This window comes from Centruroides sculpturatus, unplaced genomic scaffold (assembly GCF_000671375.1).
Source record: "Centruroides sculpturatus isolate CEXI.00-Female unplaced genomic scaffold, Cexi_2.0 scaffold109, whole genome shotgun sequence".
Lineage (NCBI taxonomy): Eukaryota > Metazoa > Arthropoda > Arachnida > Scorpiones > Buthidae > Centruroides > Centruroides sculpturatus.
The window spans coordinates 114,909-130,333 of NW_019384440.1; the positions used below are offsets into that span (position 1 = coordinate 114,909).

Consider the following 15,425-nt stretch of genomic DNA (forward strand, 5'->3'; position numbering starts at 1 on the left):
GCACCGAACATTGTGTTATTACTTCCATTTCACGAACACAATTGACATGCCGACCACCAGCTTTCCAGCCTTCAGCAATAAGATTACCCGGTGCACTTGATAAGGAAATCCTACCAGAAGTCACAGTAATTTTCTTTTGTTTTTTAAAATATACGTATGGTTGTATGCAGTAAAAAGAATTTTGTAAAAACGAATCTATATAAAATAGAATTAAAACTCAAAAACAAGTACTTGAAAGATTATAGGAATTAAAAATGTGTCCAGATAAAACATGTTTTGAAGCATTTGAGTGACAAATGTTCTTCAAATACTGTATGTTGCATTTTTCACANTCATTATAACGCGGTCTGCTCGAAGCCTAAAAAAGCTCAAAATTAACGCTGATTTAAATTATCGCGGCATTCCATCGATTCGTATATAATACGATTATTTGCGAACACAAACCAATCAGCAAAAGATGGCAAAAAGTGTACTTTCTTTAAATCTATGTTTGTTTGGTTCAATTTTGGAAAAAATATAACACCATGGATGCCATAGGAAATATCGACTTCGCTTGACAATAATTAACTGATAAATGCACGAACGAAGTGTGGAAGAAGTTATGGCTGTAGGTATCCAAGAATTCTCAACGAGAAGAGCCTATAGCCAAGGACTATATCCTTGGCCTATAGCTATATCGTTAGGTTGACCAAACTCAACGTAATCGATATAGCAGGACTAGGAGAAGTAGACGATCAGGATATTGAGGAGTTACCGCAGGTTTTTGGTGAGAGTCTTACCAACGACGACCTACAAGAGCTGGCAGAACATGGAATTCCTGTGGAACTGAAAAATAAGAGCTTCTGAAAATGAAGAACCCAAAAAATTTCTCTACAGATTTCCTTAGTAAAAGTTTGGTAAGATAACCGATATCGATGATCAAATTGTAGCGAATGATCCAGATTTTGAAAGGAGTGAAAAAGCGAAACAATGCGTTTTGGATGCAATCTTCTGTTACCGACATTTGTTTAAGGAAAGAAAAAAGCGACAAATGAAACTACAGGACTTTATCGCAAAAAACAAAAAATTCAGAAAAGCCAGGACCTTCCTCACAAAAAATGAACTTGCATTTCTGTGTGCATATGTTTATCTGTTATTTAAAATATATTATTATACAAATTAATATAAAAATAACTTAAAATTAAAGTTGTTTCTGTTTGGCCGCGTGTTTCCCTATCCCTATTTACTCTATGTTAAAATAACCTAATTTAACGTTGTTTCGTTTAGCGCCTTGCTGTCTAGGAACGCATCCTCGGCATTAAGCGGGGTCTTACTATATATTAGTTTATTACATTTACAATTAATACAAATCATCGAAAATTATTATTAAAAAAGTTAATTTAAGCCATTTTTAATACTCAAAATTTCATAAATATACATGCACATATATAAAATCAACGATTATTTTAATAGACGTAATTATTTTCGTTTAGTTGATACAGTATAATTAAATTTTAATTGGATTATATTTAAAATTTTCTTTTAAAGATGCAGTTTACGTGAAGAATGTGCTGGTATTTCTCAAGAAACAATTGATTGGCTATCCTATAAACATGACAAATGTATAACAATAACCAAAATTCATCCAGAAAGTATCCAAAGTACAACTGCTCGAGTAGTAAGTAGTAATTGCTTTTAAATTATTAGTAAATTGTTGAAGATATATTCAAGTTCACTTGTATTTTGATATTGCATGATTATAAAATAAAGTAACAATAATGTATTTAAAAATTTTTGAATTTTACAGCATTACCTTGTAATAAGCATGAGATTTTCAAATTGTTTTAATTGATATTGCCATTATGGAAAGAAGTTCTAAATAAATAAAATTAACATTTTTAAAATTTTTTTCCAGCTTTCTCTAACAGTTAATAATCTTCCCGTGTCAGAAGATAAATTATTCTGTGCATTCAAAGTTATAGATCGAACTATAATACGAACTATAATAACGAATGCTACAAGAACAGCTTCTGGTGTTACGTGTGCAACTCCAAACACATTTTTTATTCCGCCTATTCCATCTGGTCATCGTAAGTTACAAAATTATTATCTTTTATTTATTTAATTAATTTATAAATCAAATAAGTGTACGAAATTAATTATTTTGAAAATATATTTTTAATTAAATATTTATTTATTTTTTAATACCATTAAAATTAATGATGAGCATTAATTATATAAAAAGTAGTTAACTACTTATAAAAACTGTGTGTAATTTTACTAATAGTTAACTACATTTAAACTACTCAAAAATAGAAAAAACAAAATATTAGATTGGATTAAAATAATAGCTCTGTTTCCTCTTCACTCTTGTCATTTAACACTTTTAAATCTTTTTAAACTGAAGCCTCAAAATAAATAAATAAAAAAATTGGAAAAATTTGTATATAACATTATGTGTTTAAGTTTATCTCAACAGGAAAAACAGATGTTTCACTGTAGCACTACTGTCAAGGGTAGTGTTTTATTGTAAAAATGCATGTTTTTTACATGCCGGTAGCTGTTTAACACTCAAGCTAACATTTTTGTTTCCTAAATTCCCAATTNCGTGTTTCCCTATCCCTATTTACTCTATGTTAAAATAACCTAATTTAACGTTGTTTCGTTTAGCGCCTTGCTGTCTAGGAACGCATCCTCGGCATTAAGCGGGGTCTTACTATATATTAGTTTATTACATTTACAATTAATACAAATCATCGAAAATTATTATTATAAAAGTTAATTTAAGCCATTTTTAATACTCAAAATTTCATAAATATATATGCACATATATAAAATCAACGATTATTTTAATAGACGTAATTATTTTCGTTTAGTTGATACAGTATAATTAAATTTTAATTGGATTATATTTAAAATTTTCTTTTAAAGATGCAGTTTACGTGAAGAATGTGCTGGTATTTCTCAAGAAACAATTGATTGGCTATCCTATAAACATGACAAATGTATAACAATAACCAAAATTCATCCAGAAAGTATCCAAAGTACAACTGCTCGAGTAGTAAGTAGTAATTGCTTTTAAATTATTAGTAAATTGTTGAAGATATATTCAAGTTCACTTGTATTTTGATATTGCATGATTATAAAATAAAGTAACAATAATGTATTTAAAAATTTTTGAATTTTACAGCATTACCTTGTAATAAGCATGAGATTTTCAAATTGTTTTAATTGATATTGCCATTATGGAAAGAAGTTCTAAATAAATAAAATTAACATTTTTAAAATTTTTTTCCAGCTTTCTCTAACAGTTAATAATCTTCCCGTGTCAGAAGATAAATTATTCTGTGCATTCAAAGTTATAGATCGAACTATAATACGAACTATAATAACGAATGCTACAAGAACAGCTTCTGGTGTTACGTGTGCAACTCCAAACACATTTTTTATTCCGCCTATTCCATCTGGTCATCGTAAGTTACAAAATTATTATCTTTTATTTATTTAATTAATTTATAAATCAAATAAGTGTACGAAATTAATTATTTTGAAAATATATTTTTAATTAAATATTTATTTATTTTTTAATACCATTAAAATTAATGATGAGCATTAATTATATAAAAAGTAGTTAACTACTTATAAAAACTGTGTGTAATTTTACTAATAGTTAACTACATTTAAACTACTCAAAAATAGAAAAAACAAAATATTAGATTGGATTAAAATAATAGCTCTGTTTCCTCTTCACTCTTGTCATTTAACACTTTTAAATCTTTTTAAACTGAAGCCTCAAAATAAATAAATAAAAAAATTGGAAAAATTTGTATATAACATTATGTGTTTAAGTTTATCTCAACAGGAAAAACAGATGTTTCACTGTAGCACTACTGTCAAGGGTAGTGTTTTATTGTAAAAATGCATGTTTTTTACATGCCGGTAGCTGTTTAACACTCAAGCTAACATTTTTGTTTCCTAAATTCCCAATTTAACTTGAAAATTCCTGCCATCCAATTTATAAAGCTGGCAACATTGTTGTTGGACTTTTCCAGCATTCTTTGTTTTCATCTCTAATACGTAATTGCTACCATTATAATGAGTTAAAAGTAGTGGAAACTAAACATGTACTGTACAGTAAAACCTGTTCAAAACGAAAAGAATTCTTCGAAACACAGCGATTTTCTGTGTTAAAAAACCTGTTTAAAACGGAAACCTGCCAAACTGGAAAGATTATTCGGTATCGCGCGAGTCCGGTTTACAAAAGTTTTACTGAAGTTATCTATTAGTTGAATTACTAAATTTGGATAGTAATAAGAATTGTAACTAGTACTATAGTTAACTACGTATTTTTAATTACATCTGTAGTTAATTGCCCATCTTTACAGACAATAAATTATAAAATTGAAAAACATAACAGAAAGTAGTTTCAATTTTCTGTATGGATTATTCATTCTAATTATTTATAAATAGGAAAAAATGCATCTTAGTAAAAATAGTAATAAATGTCTTTGAAAAATAAATAATAATATCAGTATATAAGGTATATTTTTATTTTGTTAAAAGAATAATATTACAGATGAATGGTGTTTATTTCTTTATGATACAATAGAATACAGTACTGTAATTTAACTGATTCATAACAATACTTTTATAGATAATCTCAGATCTAGGCTGTATATCGTAGATGAAAAACAAATCAAATATACATCAACGAATTTTACCTTTTTTGACTGTACGACGTATACTTCGTAAGTATTTTAAAATTTTCAGTTATATTTATTTTGATTTAAAAATTTACAATAAAGTAATTTTAAATAAGTTTAAAAAAATCAGGTGATTCTATATAAAATACCCTATTCAACGCTCTCTAAAGAGATATTTAACAGTCTAAATATAACCGAATTTAGTAATGTGACATTTTAGGACATGCGAAAACTCACCTATCTGACAGGTTTCTCTCTGAAAGCAACAAAAAAGGCAGTTTCATTTGTGAGGACATTTAAAACTCGTAGTATATCGATGACATACTGCAAATTTGGCAGCCTTGAAAGACAGTATTATTCTGTGTGTGAAAAGCATCAGAGGNTAATTTTTATACAAGAGGATAGAACTTTTATTGGTAGAGATTTTAGCCGTTGAGTTTGCTTATATTGACTTACACAGATCAAAGCTAGCATGAATTGAATGTTGATTACTTCTAAATTAGACGTAAAAAATTAATCAAACATTTTACCTTTTAAGCAGTCAAACTTTTATTTATTCATAAGGATACATTCGATTTTGTTGAACCTCCACGGGCCTTTATCACAAGCTCTAAGCCTTTTGGCATTGATAAAACCAACTTTCTAGTTGTATTTTCACTGAGGTTGTTCCAGATATCTAATAACGCCTCTTTCATATCTTATTTCTTCTTAAATCTTTTGTCTCGTAGGTGCTCAAATTCAATCGTGACTCTGAAAAGACCGTTCCAGATGGTTGACTTGATTTTTAACAAAAGAAAATCCTTTGCAATGCGCGAAATATGCTTGGAGTCGTTATCCTGCTAAAAGATGAAATCATCACTCAAGTCCATTTTTACCGCAGAAACGAAGAGATTTTCGTTAAGAAAATACATTGACAATACATTTAGGCGTTCATAATGCATCAATAAATTCAAGCTTCCTGACATCCTTTGCTACCATGGAATCACAAAACATAACGTTACAACCACCATATTTTATGGTACCACGCGTTCATGCCAGCTGGAACTCTTTCCCGGGCTTTCTCCAAACTTTCTGTCATCCGTCTGAGCATAAGTTTAAATTTGGATTGGGCGAACCATAAAATTTTTTACCAGAAAGAGTCGGACATATTGACGTACTTTTTTGCAAATGCCGAGCGACTCATCATGTAACGCTTGCTGAAGAAAGAATTTTTTCTCGTGTAGCGCCTCCTAAATCAAGCTTCCTGAATGCGATTTCGAACTGTGGAGTCACCTCGATCGCCAGTTGTAGAACAGAAAACTATCGTTATTTCTTAACCTTCCCAATGATGTCTCGATCATAGGTGCTAGTGGCCTTCCATTTTCGGCCGCGTCCAGGCAAATCAATGACTGAACCGGTTATTTTATGTTTTTTAACAATGGAAAAAATGATCGAACGTGAAATCCCTGTCAATTTTTCGAAACGATTGTAAGAATGGCCGGTAAAATGAAGATCAATGATTAAGTTTCTTTGGTCAATGCTAACCTGTGATTTTTAAATGCTAACTGTAAAAATCCTGTAAACAATCTTGTATAAATTTGCATAAATTTGTGTCCAACTGAATAGATACTTGCAATTTTGCCAGTGTCCTATTATTATTGGGCTGCAATTCGGAAAAATTGCAGATTTATAAATTCCCATTGTTGTCCGTCTGTCTGTCTGTCTTTGCTTAATTTCGAGAAAGGTGTTAGATAAATTAAATTCGATTCCAGATATAGCTTAGGGACAGGTGACCTCGATTAACTATCCACTCTCATTGTGGATCTGACCGAACTCATGATTGATTAAAAGGCCCTTCTAGTGCCCAGAAAAAATAAAATAAGTATTACCTTCATATACAGCAAAACCTTTGTAAACTGAAACTTCATATTACCGTTTTAAACAGATTGTAATACATTTTTTTTTGACAGATAAACGTCACATACTTACGTTCGTTTTTATAAGAAATCACTTTTACTATAAAAATGAACGTTTGCCATGCTCATGTGCGTTACACCTGGAGGAAATTTTAATTTTGTTCACAAGTAGAACTTAATTTTCCACTTTATTTGGGTTAAGTTACGTTTTTCTTTGTTCCCAAAACCTCTTCCGCGTTGGACAGGTTTTCGGTTTATAAAATTTAACATAGGAAATCGCTTCTTTCCGAAGTTTTTTTCCATTTAGGCAGGTTTTTTACTATATTACAAATTTCAAAAATTATATATTAATATACAGAACTATAATTCCTAATTTTATTTTAAAATTAAAATTTTATATTTCAATTTTCTTTATTAAAAATTTTTAATAATATATATTTGAATTTTTTTTTTAGGTTAAAGTGGGAAGCAAGTTAAAGTTTACAATTGGATGGTTGCGTTACACAGAAGACTAACGAGGATAGTATATTGGATCAATTGAATTACATTTCTCATAATTCTTTCATTTTTTTTATTTTTTCAATGTGAAAATGCTTACCTAAACAGAAAAGATAATAGAAATATATGTTTGTATTTTAAAATGATAAAATGTATTGTAGTTTGTATATGAAAATCCAGTTAAAAGCAAGTTTTGTTTAATTTAATTAATTATTCACCTTGAAAAGCTTGAGCGTTGGAATTCATTGTTGGACTGAACAACTGGATGCACTCACTCCACTAGAAGTAGACTGACCATTATAATACTGGGCTGCTTCTCGATTTATAAAATTGATTATAAAACAATCAATCAATTACTCGATTTGCTAAAATTAACGATTATTTGTACCGTATTATAAAATTTTATTTCAAAGCTACAATATTCAAGAAATTTTTTAGATATTAAACTTCGTTCATCAAAGCCTTCCAATTTATTTACGATTTTATAAGTTGTCTCGCCACTTGTTTTGCAACCAGGCAAGGGACGAAACATTCTCCCTCTTGCAAACCCCGCAACGGAAACACATTTCTAAATTAGTAATAAAGTATACACACAGATCCCTTCTGTAAAGAATAAAGTTCGAGAAGCACTTTATGTTGTTGATAAATATGCTTGTTGACTCGAATAAGTTAGAAATTCGAGTAAAGTATGTTTATTGCACTTAATTACGTTAGTTACACACAAATATAAGAACAAAGAAACGAACCGAATACAATCATTTAGAGCAGTGTTTCTCAACAGAGGCGATATCGCCCCCATGTTGGCGTTTTTCCATGTTGGCGTTTTTCCATCTTGAAGGAGCGATTTGTAACAATTTATATTTTGGGGGGCGAAAAACAATTTTCTGGGCGATAGAGTAAAACATTATATTAAGAATAATTGGATATTTTATTCGTTATATCGTACAATAATTAAACAAATAACATTATACTGGATCACTAGTCTATTCAATGCAGTACGAATTTGGCGTTAGCCTTGGCCCTCAGCATCGGAATTTTGAAGTAAAGGGGGCGATGGTTAGTTACAGGTTGAGAAACACTGATTTAGAGCGATTCACGACATATAACAGACTGACCATCAACTGTCTCCCTTCCCAACATATGATCGGAATGTCACAGTTGATTGTCAAAGGTCACAGAAGGGCGGTAGCATTTCGACTCAGTAAAGTAAAATGATAACCACATGTACAACTTCGACCGCAGTAGAACAAATAATAAATCATCCTCACAAAACTTTGATATTTTATGCCACGACATTAGAATTTGTAAATATGTACTGAAAATAAGATTATTTGAATCTAACACTGTCTTGAATAAAAGGTAATCGGTCAACCTTAGGACTGAAACAATTTTAAATAAAAAATTCTAGTTAATTTCTTATAGAATGTATAAATATAATAAAATGCACGATTAATTATTTTAAATACAAATAATATTTTCAATTCTGATGTTTTGAAAGTTTTAAAATTAGATGAATGATCGATAACTCATTCATGTGGCCAACACATTGAGTATGTATTGGTATGCTATTTATCAGTCAAACCTGCTAGGTTTTGACTGATAAACAGCATTTAGTTGATAACAAAAACAAAGTGCTTGTCAATTGGATGAGCCCAGAATCACGTGAATTCAATTTCTAAGAATTTCGAACTATCGTTCATTATCAAATGTGTGATATGAAACGAACTATCACTGGAATGAAGTGAAAGTTCCCGAAAACTTAACAATTTTTCTGCATTTCAGAAGAACGTGTGGTGTTAATAATAGTTATATGAGAATATTTTCACTTTCTGATGCCAGAGAACTTGGTATTTTTATTTTATGTCAAAGAATTTAAAATGAGTTCTAAGCGAAAACATTTAAGTGGTTTTCAGAAGAGAAAATTGAGAAAAGTAAATTTAAAAAGTACCGAAACTAGATGGATTTTTCAAATCGATAACGGCTGAAAAACTTGATTTTGATAATGTACCAGAGCCAGATGAATGTGAACAATGTAGTATAGAAGAAATAGCATAAAGTTTGGAAAGAGTGAGTACACATACAACGCCACAGCCCATCATTTAGAAAATGAAAACAACGAAAGTCCTACAGCAGTAAGTACATTTTATTGTCTTCCAATCGCGCATTGTACCCAATCGATATTACTAATAAACATACACGAAAGCAAATTTTAAATCTAGAATCATACAGACCGAATGGTCCTTTTCCCTTAAACTTCGATACCAAACGTTCTTTCTCTGTTAAATAATATTCATATAAAACAAAAACAGAACAGGAAATAGAAATGACTGTTATTCTCTCAAACTAAATACAGTATTACATATTGTGAATTCTGTTGGTTTTTTCGGATAGAAACCATAAAAATTATTACCGGTACAATTCTTTAATGAAAGGAATAAATGACTATCAGCTGGTTAAAAACAAACGAAATTATATTTATTAGTAGGCCTATATATTAATATATATTANATGCCTTATATGATTTATTTCACACCTGCTTACTCTAATCTTTATTATTACAATATAGGTAAATATTATCTAATTAGATGTTATTAACTATTTCTTTTTTTTTTCTAGAAGAAAAACAAAAGTTATTGAATGCATTACTTCACCTTCCCAAAGCATTACAAAAGATAATGTTAGAATAAAGTTTGATAATGATTTCAGAATTTCTGAACAACAATTTCAATATGTTGACAATCCTATAATAACTTCTGTACGGTCTCAGTTATATAATGAGAAAAACGTTCTTAAAGGTATACCAAGGTGAGACTTTAAAGAAAATATTTTTATTTACTTTTGTTTAAGACTTAATAACTAATAAATGTAATAAAATTTTTAAAAAATTATTTAGAGTCCAAAAATTGTGAACATTACACCTTCTATCGGTCCTAAATCTGGTGGAACACATCTGTTTATTTGGGGAAAATACATGAATATTGCTGAAGCTGTTGAAGTAGAAATAGGTGATATACCGTGTCATGTTATAAGGTAATGTTTTAATTTGAAATGTTACATATATTAATTAAAAACAGAATGTTAATTATTATATTATGGCATCATTGTTTTACCAAATTGAAATATAGCAGAAAAGTATGGATATTTTGGTATACAGTATTTTCACTGATGAAAATATTTTTCATTTAGAATGGAATTATGTTGAAAATACAGTGGAACCTCTCTTAAGCAAATTCTTTATTATGGACATGAACGTACAAAATACAAAATAGTCATGGGCATCCGCATAGGGAGTAAAGTAAACAGGGCACTTGCCCTCCCTTAGAATTGACTAAAAAATTCCACAAATTATAGCCTAATTATAAAGTGATTGAGATTTATACTTACATTCTCGACTATGAGACACTTTGTATGTCTTATAAAACCTCCTAAAATTTTAGGGTCCCTTATTTATTAAAATTTAATAGTTTTTTAATATAATTTTAATACTTTATTCTGATTGTGGTTCCTTAGTGCTTGCTCTGGCTTTCCAAAAGTTGTTGATTTTTGGCATATGCCTCCCTTGAAATATTCTGTGCTCCCAACGATGTCACATGGCCCGTTGATAAACTATTGTCGACTATGGGATATTTTGAAATAATTTAACAAAATTACTTTTTACATGATGCAACTTTATTAGTACAGTATCTTCCTTTTTTTTAGAATTATTTTATCTTACACTGCCAGATAAAAGACAAGAAATATTTATTGACTAATTTTTCGGAATTAATTTCTCATTATTCCAAGAGCCTTCAGTTCTTAAATTTCATCCTCAGGAACAATATTATAATAGTAAGTATCAAAAATTGTCATTTTAAAGGCTGAGATTTAGTAAGGCTTCCCTGACTAATCTTTGTTGAATAGAATAAAATGACATTAAATATATATCATTGTAATCTAATGATAATTCTAGTTACCTCTACTGACTTGGCTCTCGTTTTAGGTAATGTTAGCCCGTAATGGATGTAATTTAAAATCAACTAAATATTGATTTTAGTTCAATTGCATTGTAATAGTAGACTATTATTGAATTTAAAAACTGTTTTAATACCTTTATCATAAATGAGAAGTTAAAATGAAAATAATATGATAACAGAAGGTCATTATTTCTACCGGTATTATGTTCATATAGCTTCTATGGATAAATTTTCATAATTTCTAATGATCCATTTCACCCTATCTAAAGTGATTCAAATCACTTCATATGCAATAAAACATTTTTAGTTGTTGACTACTGCCATATTAGGCATACCACAACATAACAATCTTGAAATTTTTTCCATTTTTGCTTAATAAGAGATTTGTATTTTTATTTGTAATTATAAGCATAGTATTCAGTTTATTGTTAGTCCTGATAATATGTAGGACAGTGGCGTGCCGTGACATTTGAAGATAGGGAAGCTGTGTTTCTGTAAGATGCCGACTTCCAGGGGCAATCAGTTAATTGCGCGTCAGTGATGGTCTAGGGTCCATTCGTACTCGTTTGTTCGATAAGCCAGTAAAAACCGTAGACTTCTCTAAATGTATTTTTAATATTACAATTACATTCCGAATCGCTAGCCACAATATAAGGATTAAAATTAAAAATACTGTAATAAAAACTTACTTTTGTTTAAGTAAAATTCCGGCTCTTTCAACAGAGTTTTATTTATGTCCCTAATTCCTTAATCTTTTAATTATTTAACTACTTCTTTAGTAGAAATAAGTCGAAACCGGTTACTTTGTACTTGAATATTTGTAGTGTCGAAAAAGAAGTGGAAAGACAAATTTTTATGACAAACGGATACATAAATCGTAAATTTAAGGAAAATAAATTCTAGAGCTTTTTTGTACCTTGTGTATCTCATTCATTACATTTAGTTGTACATGATGCTGCCGAAGTAACAGTTAATTTTTTAGCATTGTACAAGAATTATACACGTTTCTTTCTACATTCCCTTATATATGGGACATACGAAATCGTAATATCACTAGTTTAATATTGAAATCCGTAAGTAATATAAGATGGGAGCGCGGAATAAAAGCGGAATAAATATATTAAATATTTTAATGGATTTATTTTAACTCCTGTCAACTATGCAGAACTATCATAAAAACATAAATTCCTATCGGTTGGGTTAAGTTATAAATCTCGTAATTCACATAATCGGGCAAGGGCGGCCAAATATCTAGCGGGAAGGCGGCTAACAGTTCAGAACCGATCCTGGATAGAATCATTGGAAGCGTTGTGTGTGTAGCTTCCACCGTGAGTTGGTACTCTGTAAAGCGTATGCGCGAATGCCTATAATTTGGTCACTTGGAAGCTGACCCGGTTTCGACAATACAGCGCTTCCATTCCGCCACTGATATTCGAATATACAATAGCAATCTTGTCGTTTTTTTCACATGTANTTTATTTTATAAAAATTTAACTACGACTGCAATAAATTGCAGTCGTCTACTTTCAGTGGGCCAAAAAAAGTAATCAGACACCGGTAAAATTACAAGTGTGAACTCAGTTTTATGAGAATAATGATTCAGCAAAATAAGCTAACATCATAACTTTTATACAAGAGGATAGAACTTTTATTAGTAGATATTTTAGCTGTTGAGTTTGCTTATATTGACTTACACGGATCAAAGCTAGTATGAATTGAATATTGATTACTTCTAAATTAGGCGCAAAAAAATTAATCAAACATTTTATTTTTTAAGCAGTCAAACTTTTATGTATTCATAAGGATACATTCGATTTTGCTGAACCTCCACGGGCCTTTATCACAAGCTCTCAGCCTTTTGGCATTGATAAAACCAACTTTCTAGTTGTATTTTCACCGAGGTTGTTCCAGATCTCTAATAACGTCTCTTTCATATCTCATTTCTTCTTAAATCTTTTGTCTTTCAGCTGTTTGTCTAAAACAGCTCGTAGATGCTCAAATTCAATTGTGACTCTGAAAAGACCATTCCAGATGGTTGACTTGATTTTTAACAAAAGAAAATCCTTTGCAATGCGCGAAATGTGCTTGGAGTCGTTATCCTGCTGAAAGATGAAATCATCACTCAAGTCCACTTTTACCGCAGAAACGAAGAGATTTTTGTTAAGAAAATACATTGACAATACATTTAGGCGTTCATAATGCGTCAATAAATTCAAGCTTCCTGACATCCTTTGCTACCATGTAACCACAAAACATAACGTTACAACCATCATATTTTATGGTACCACGCGTTCATGCCAGCTGGAACTCTTTCCCGGGCTTTCTCCAAACTTTCTGTCATCCGTCTGAGCATAAGTTTAAATTTCGATTGGGCGAACCATAAAATTTTTTACCAGTAAGAGTCGAACATATTGAAGTACTTTTTTGCAAATGCCGATCGACTCATCATGTAACGCTTGCTCAAGAATTTTTCCTCGTGAAGCGCCTTCTAAATCCAGCTTCCTGAATGCGATTTCCAACTGTGGAATCACCACGATCGCCAGTTGTAGGACAGAAAACTATCGTTATTTCTTAACCTTCCCAATGATGTCTCGATCATAAGTGCTAGTGGCCTTCCATTTTCGGCCGGTCCAGGCAAATCAATGACTGAACCGGTCATTTTATGTTTTCTAACAATGGAAAAAATGATCGAACGTGAAATCCCAGTCAATTTTTCGAAACGATGGTAAGAATGCCCGGTAAAATGAAGATCAGTGATTAAGTTTCTTTGGTCAATGCTAACCTGTGTTTTTTAAATGCTAGATGTAAAAATCATGTAAATAATCTTGTATAAATATTTTTTTGTATGTATGGATGTGTGTGATTGACACGATTTTGTTTATCCACTTTAAAGCTTAATAACCCTTGTAGGTTTAGTTGAAAATTTCTGAAATTTTGCAAGGAGGTTTGTGTATTAGAAGGATTGATACTATTAAATTCTGGTGGTTAATTAATTAAAACCAAGAGTGCGTGGAGATAGAAAGGCGTTAGACTTACTCGTTAATAACATTTACTTTGCCATTTTATAATAGTTAAAAATATAAAAAGTTTTTAATAATAAATTATCATAACAGATGACGCATCAAAATTTTAAATGTTGCCGGGAGAGTTAAGNCAGCTGGTTAAAAACAAACGAAATTATATTTATTAGTAGGCCTATATATTAATATATATTATGTCTGCCCGCGTGGGCCGGGCCCCTACCGTAGACTTAATTAAATTTCACATTGAATATCTCAGGTCACAGATCGAATTTTAAAATTATGTTTGCGTCATGAATTAGGCCGAGATGACTTCTATTTGTATGTAAAAAAATGATTTAAATCGGTTAAGCGGTTTCAGAGAAGTTAACCGTCGCACAAATGCCAAAGTCATCACTAAGAGAGCTCCGCCTCATTCAGTTCAATAAACGGGCCCCATTAAAATCTATTTCAAATTGCATTTATATGTCTGAAAACGTTACAAATCGTCTTGAAATTTGCTCCTGGATCTGCAAAAAGTAAAAAGGGGCCCTCCAAAAATTCTTCGGGACCCCTGGAATTTTTCATTACGGCCTTGATCCAGGCTATTTCTCTTTTTCATGATGAATTTCTTTTTTTTTCGAAAAGAGACGTTCGGCAGGTACTGAGGTATCAGGAATGCATCTTATTCTTCATAATTTGCATTAAAAGTAGCATAAAATTTGCTAATTAAAAAAAATTAAAATATTGGATAATTATATTCTAAATAAGAATCCAAAAATAATCGATTAAGAAACCAGAAATCAATGTCTTATAGTAATCGATTATTTGACAATTGCGAAATCTAAATAATCGATTAATCAATTACATCCGATTAATATCCATAGCATTTCTGGCCATTCTAGAGTCACCAACGTGTTGCCAGATTTGAAGATATATTGACAAAATTAGGGTGTATGATTTAATAGAGAATATATTGTTAATTTACTATCGAATTTTATTTTCAGAGAACACAGGTAGAGAGCGCAATAGAACCCATAATTTACTTTATAATAGTGATAATATGATTTATAGGCAATGTGAAATATCTGATAATCGTATAAAAACAAGAGTAGCAATTTATGAAAAACATGTAACAGTGTGAGTAATATTGGTAGGGTAGCATTAATATCCATTTTTACCGGATCGCACTGAAACTTTTATTCATCAGGTGTCGTTACTTGATATCAGAGATGACAAAGACCACGTTCTTTATGCAGTGAGTGTAGCGAAAATGGCGTCACATAGCTGCATTATAGTTCAGAAACGCTTTCCGCTCGAGCTAAACACGGATGCCGTAACCTATCCTTTAATTCTAGTTACAGCCGAAAGTAGAGTTTTAGTTAGAGCTACAATATT

General features: G+C 30.7%; 1 protein-coding gene and 1 long non-coding RNA gene across 2 annotated transcripts in view; both read left to right on the forward strand.

Annotated features, from left to right (window-relative positions):
* LOC111620114 (plexin-A2-like) overlaps positions 1-7,281 on the forward strand; it is a 47,451-nt gene extending 40,170 nt beyond the window's left edge. Inside the window, exon 32 of the mRNA XM_023361973.1 lies at positions 7,033-7,281. Coding sequence (XP_023217741.1) covers positions 7,033-7,092 — 60 coding nt within the window. The 3' untranslated portion in view covers positions 7,093-7,281. The remainder of the gene's footprint in view (positions 1-7,032) is intronic.
* Positions 2,890-4,665, forward strand: LOC111620122. Its single transcript, XR_002755858.1, has 3 exons — positions 2,890-3,040; positions 3,278-3,452; positions 4,634-4,665. It is a non-coding gene; the product is annotated as an uncharacterized LOC111620122 (long non-coding RNA).
* Positions 7,282-15,425: the final 8,144 nt, after the last annotated feature.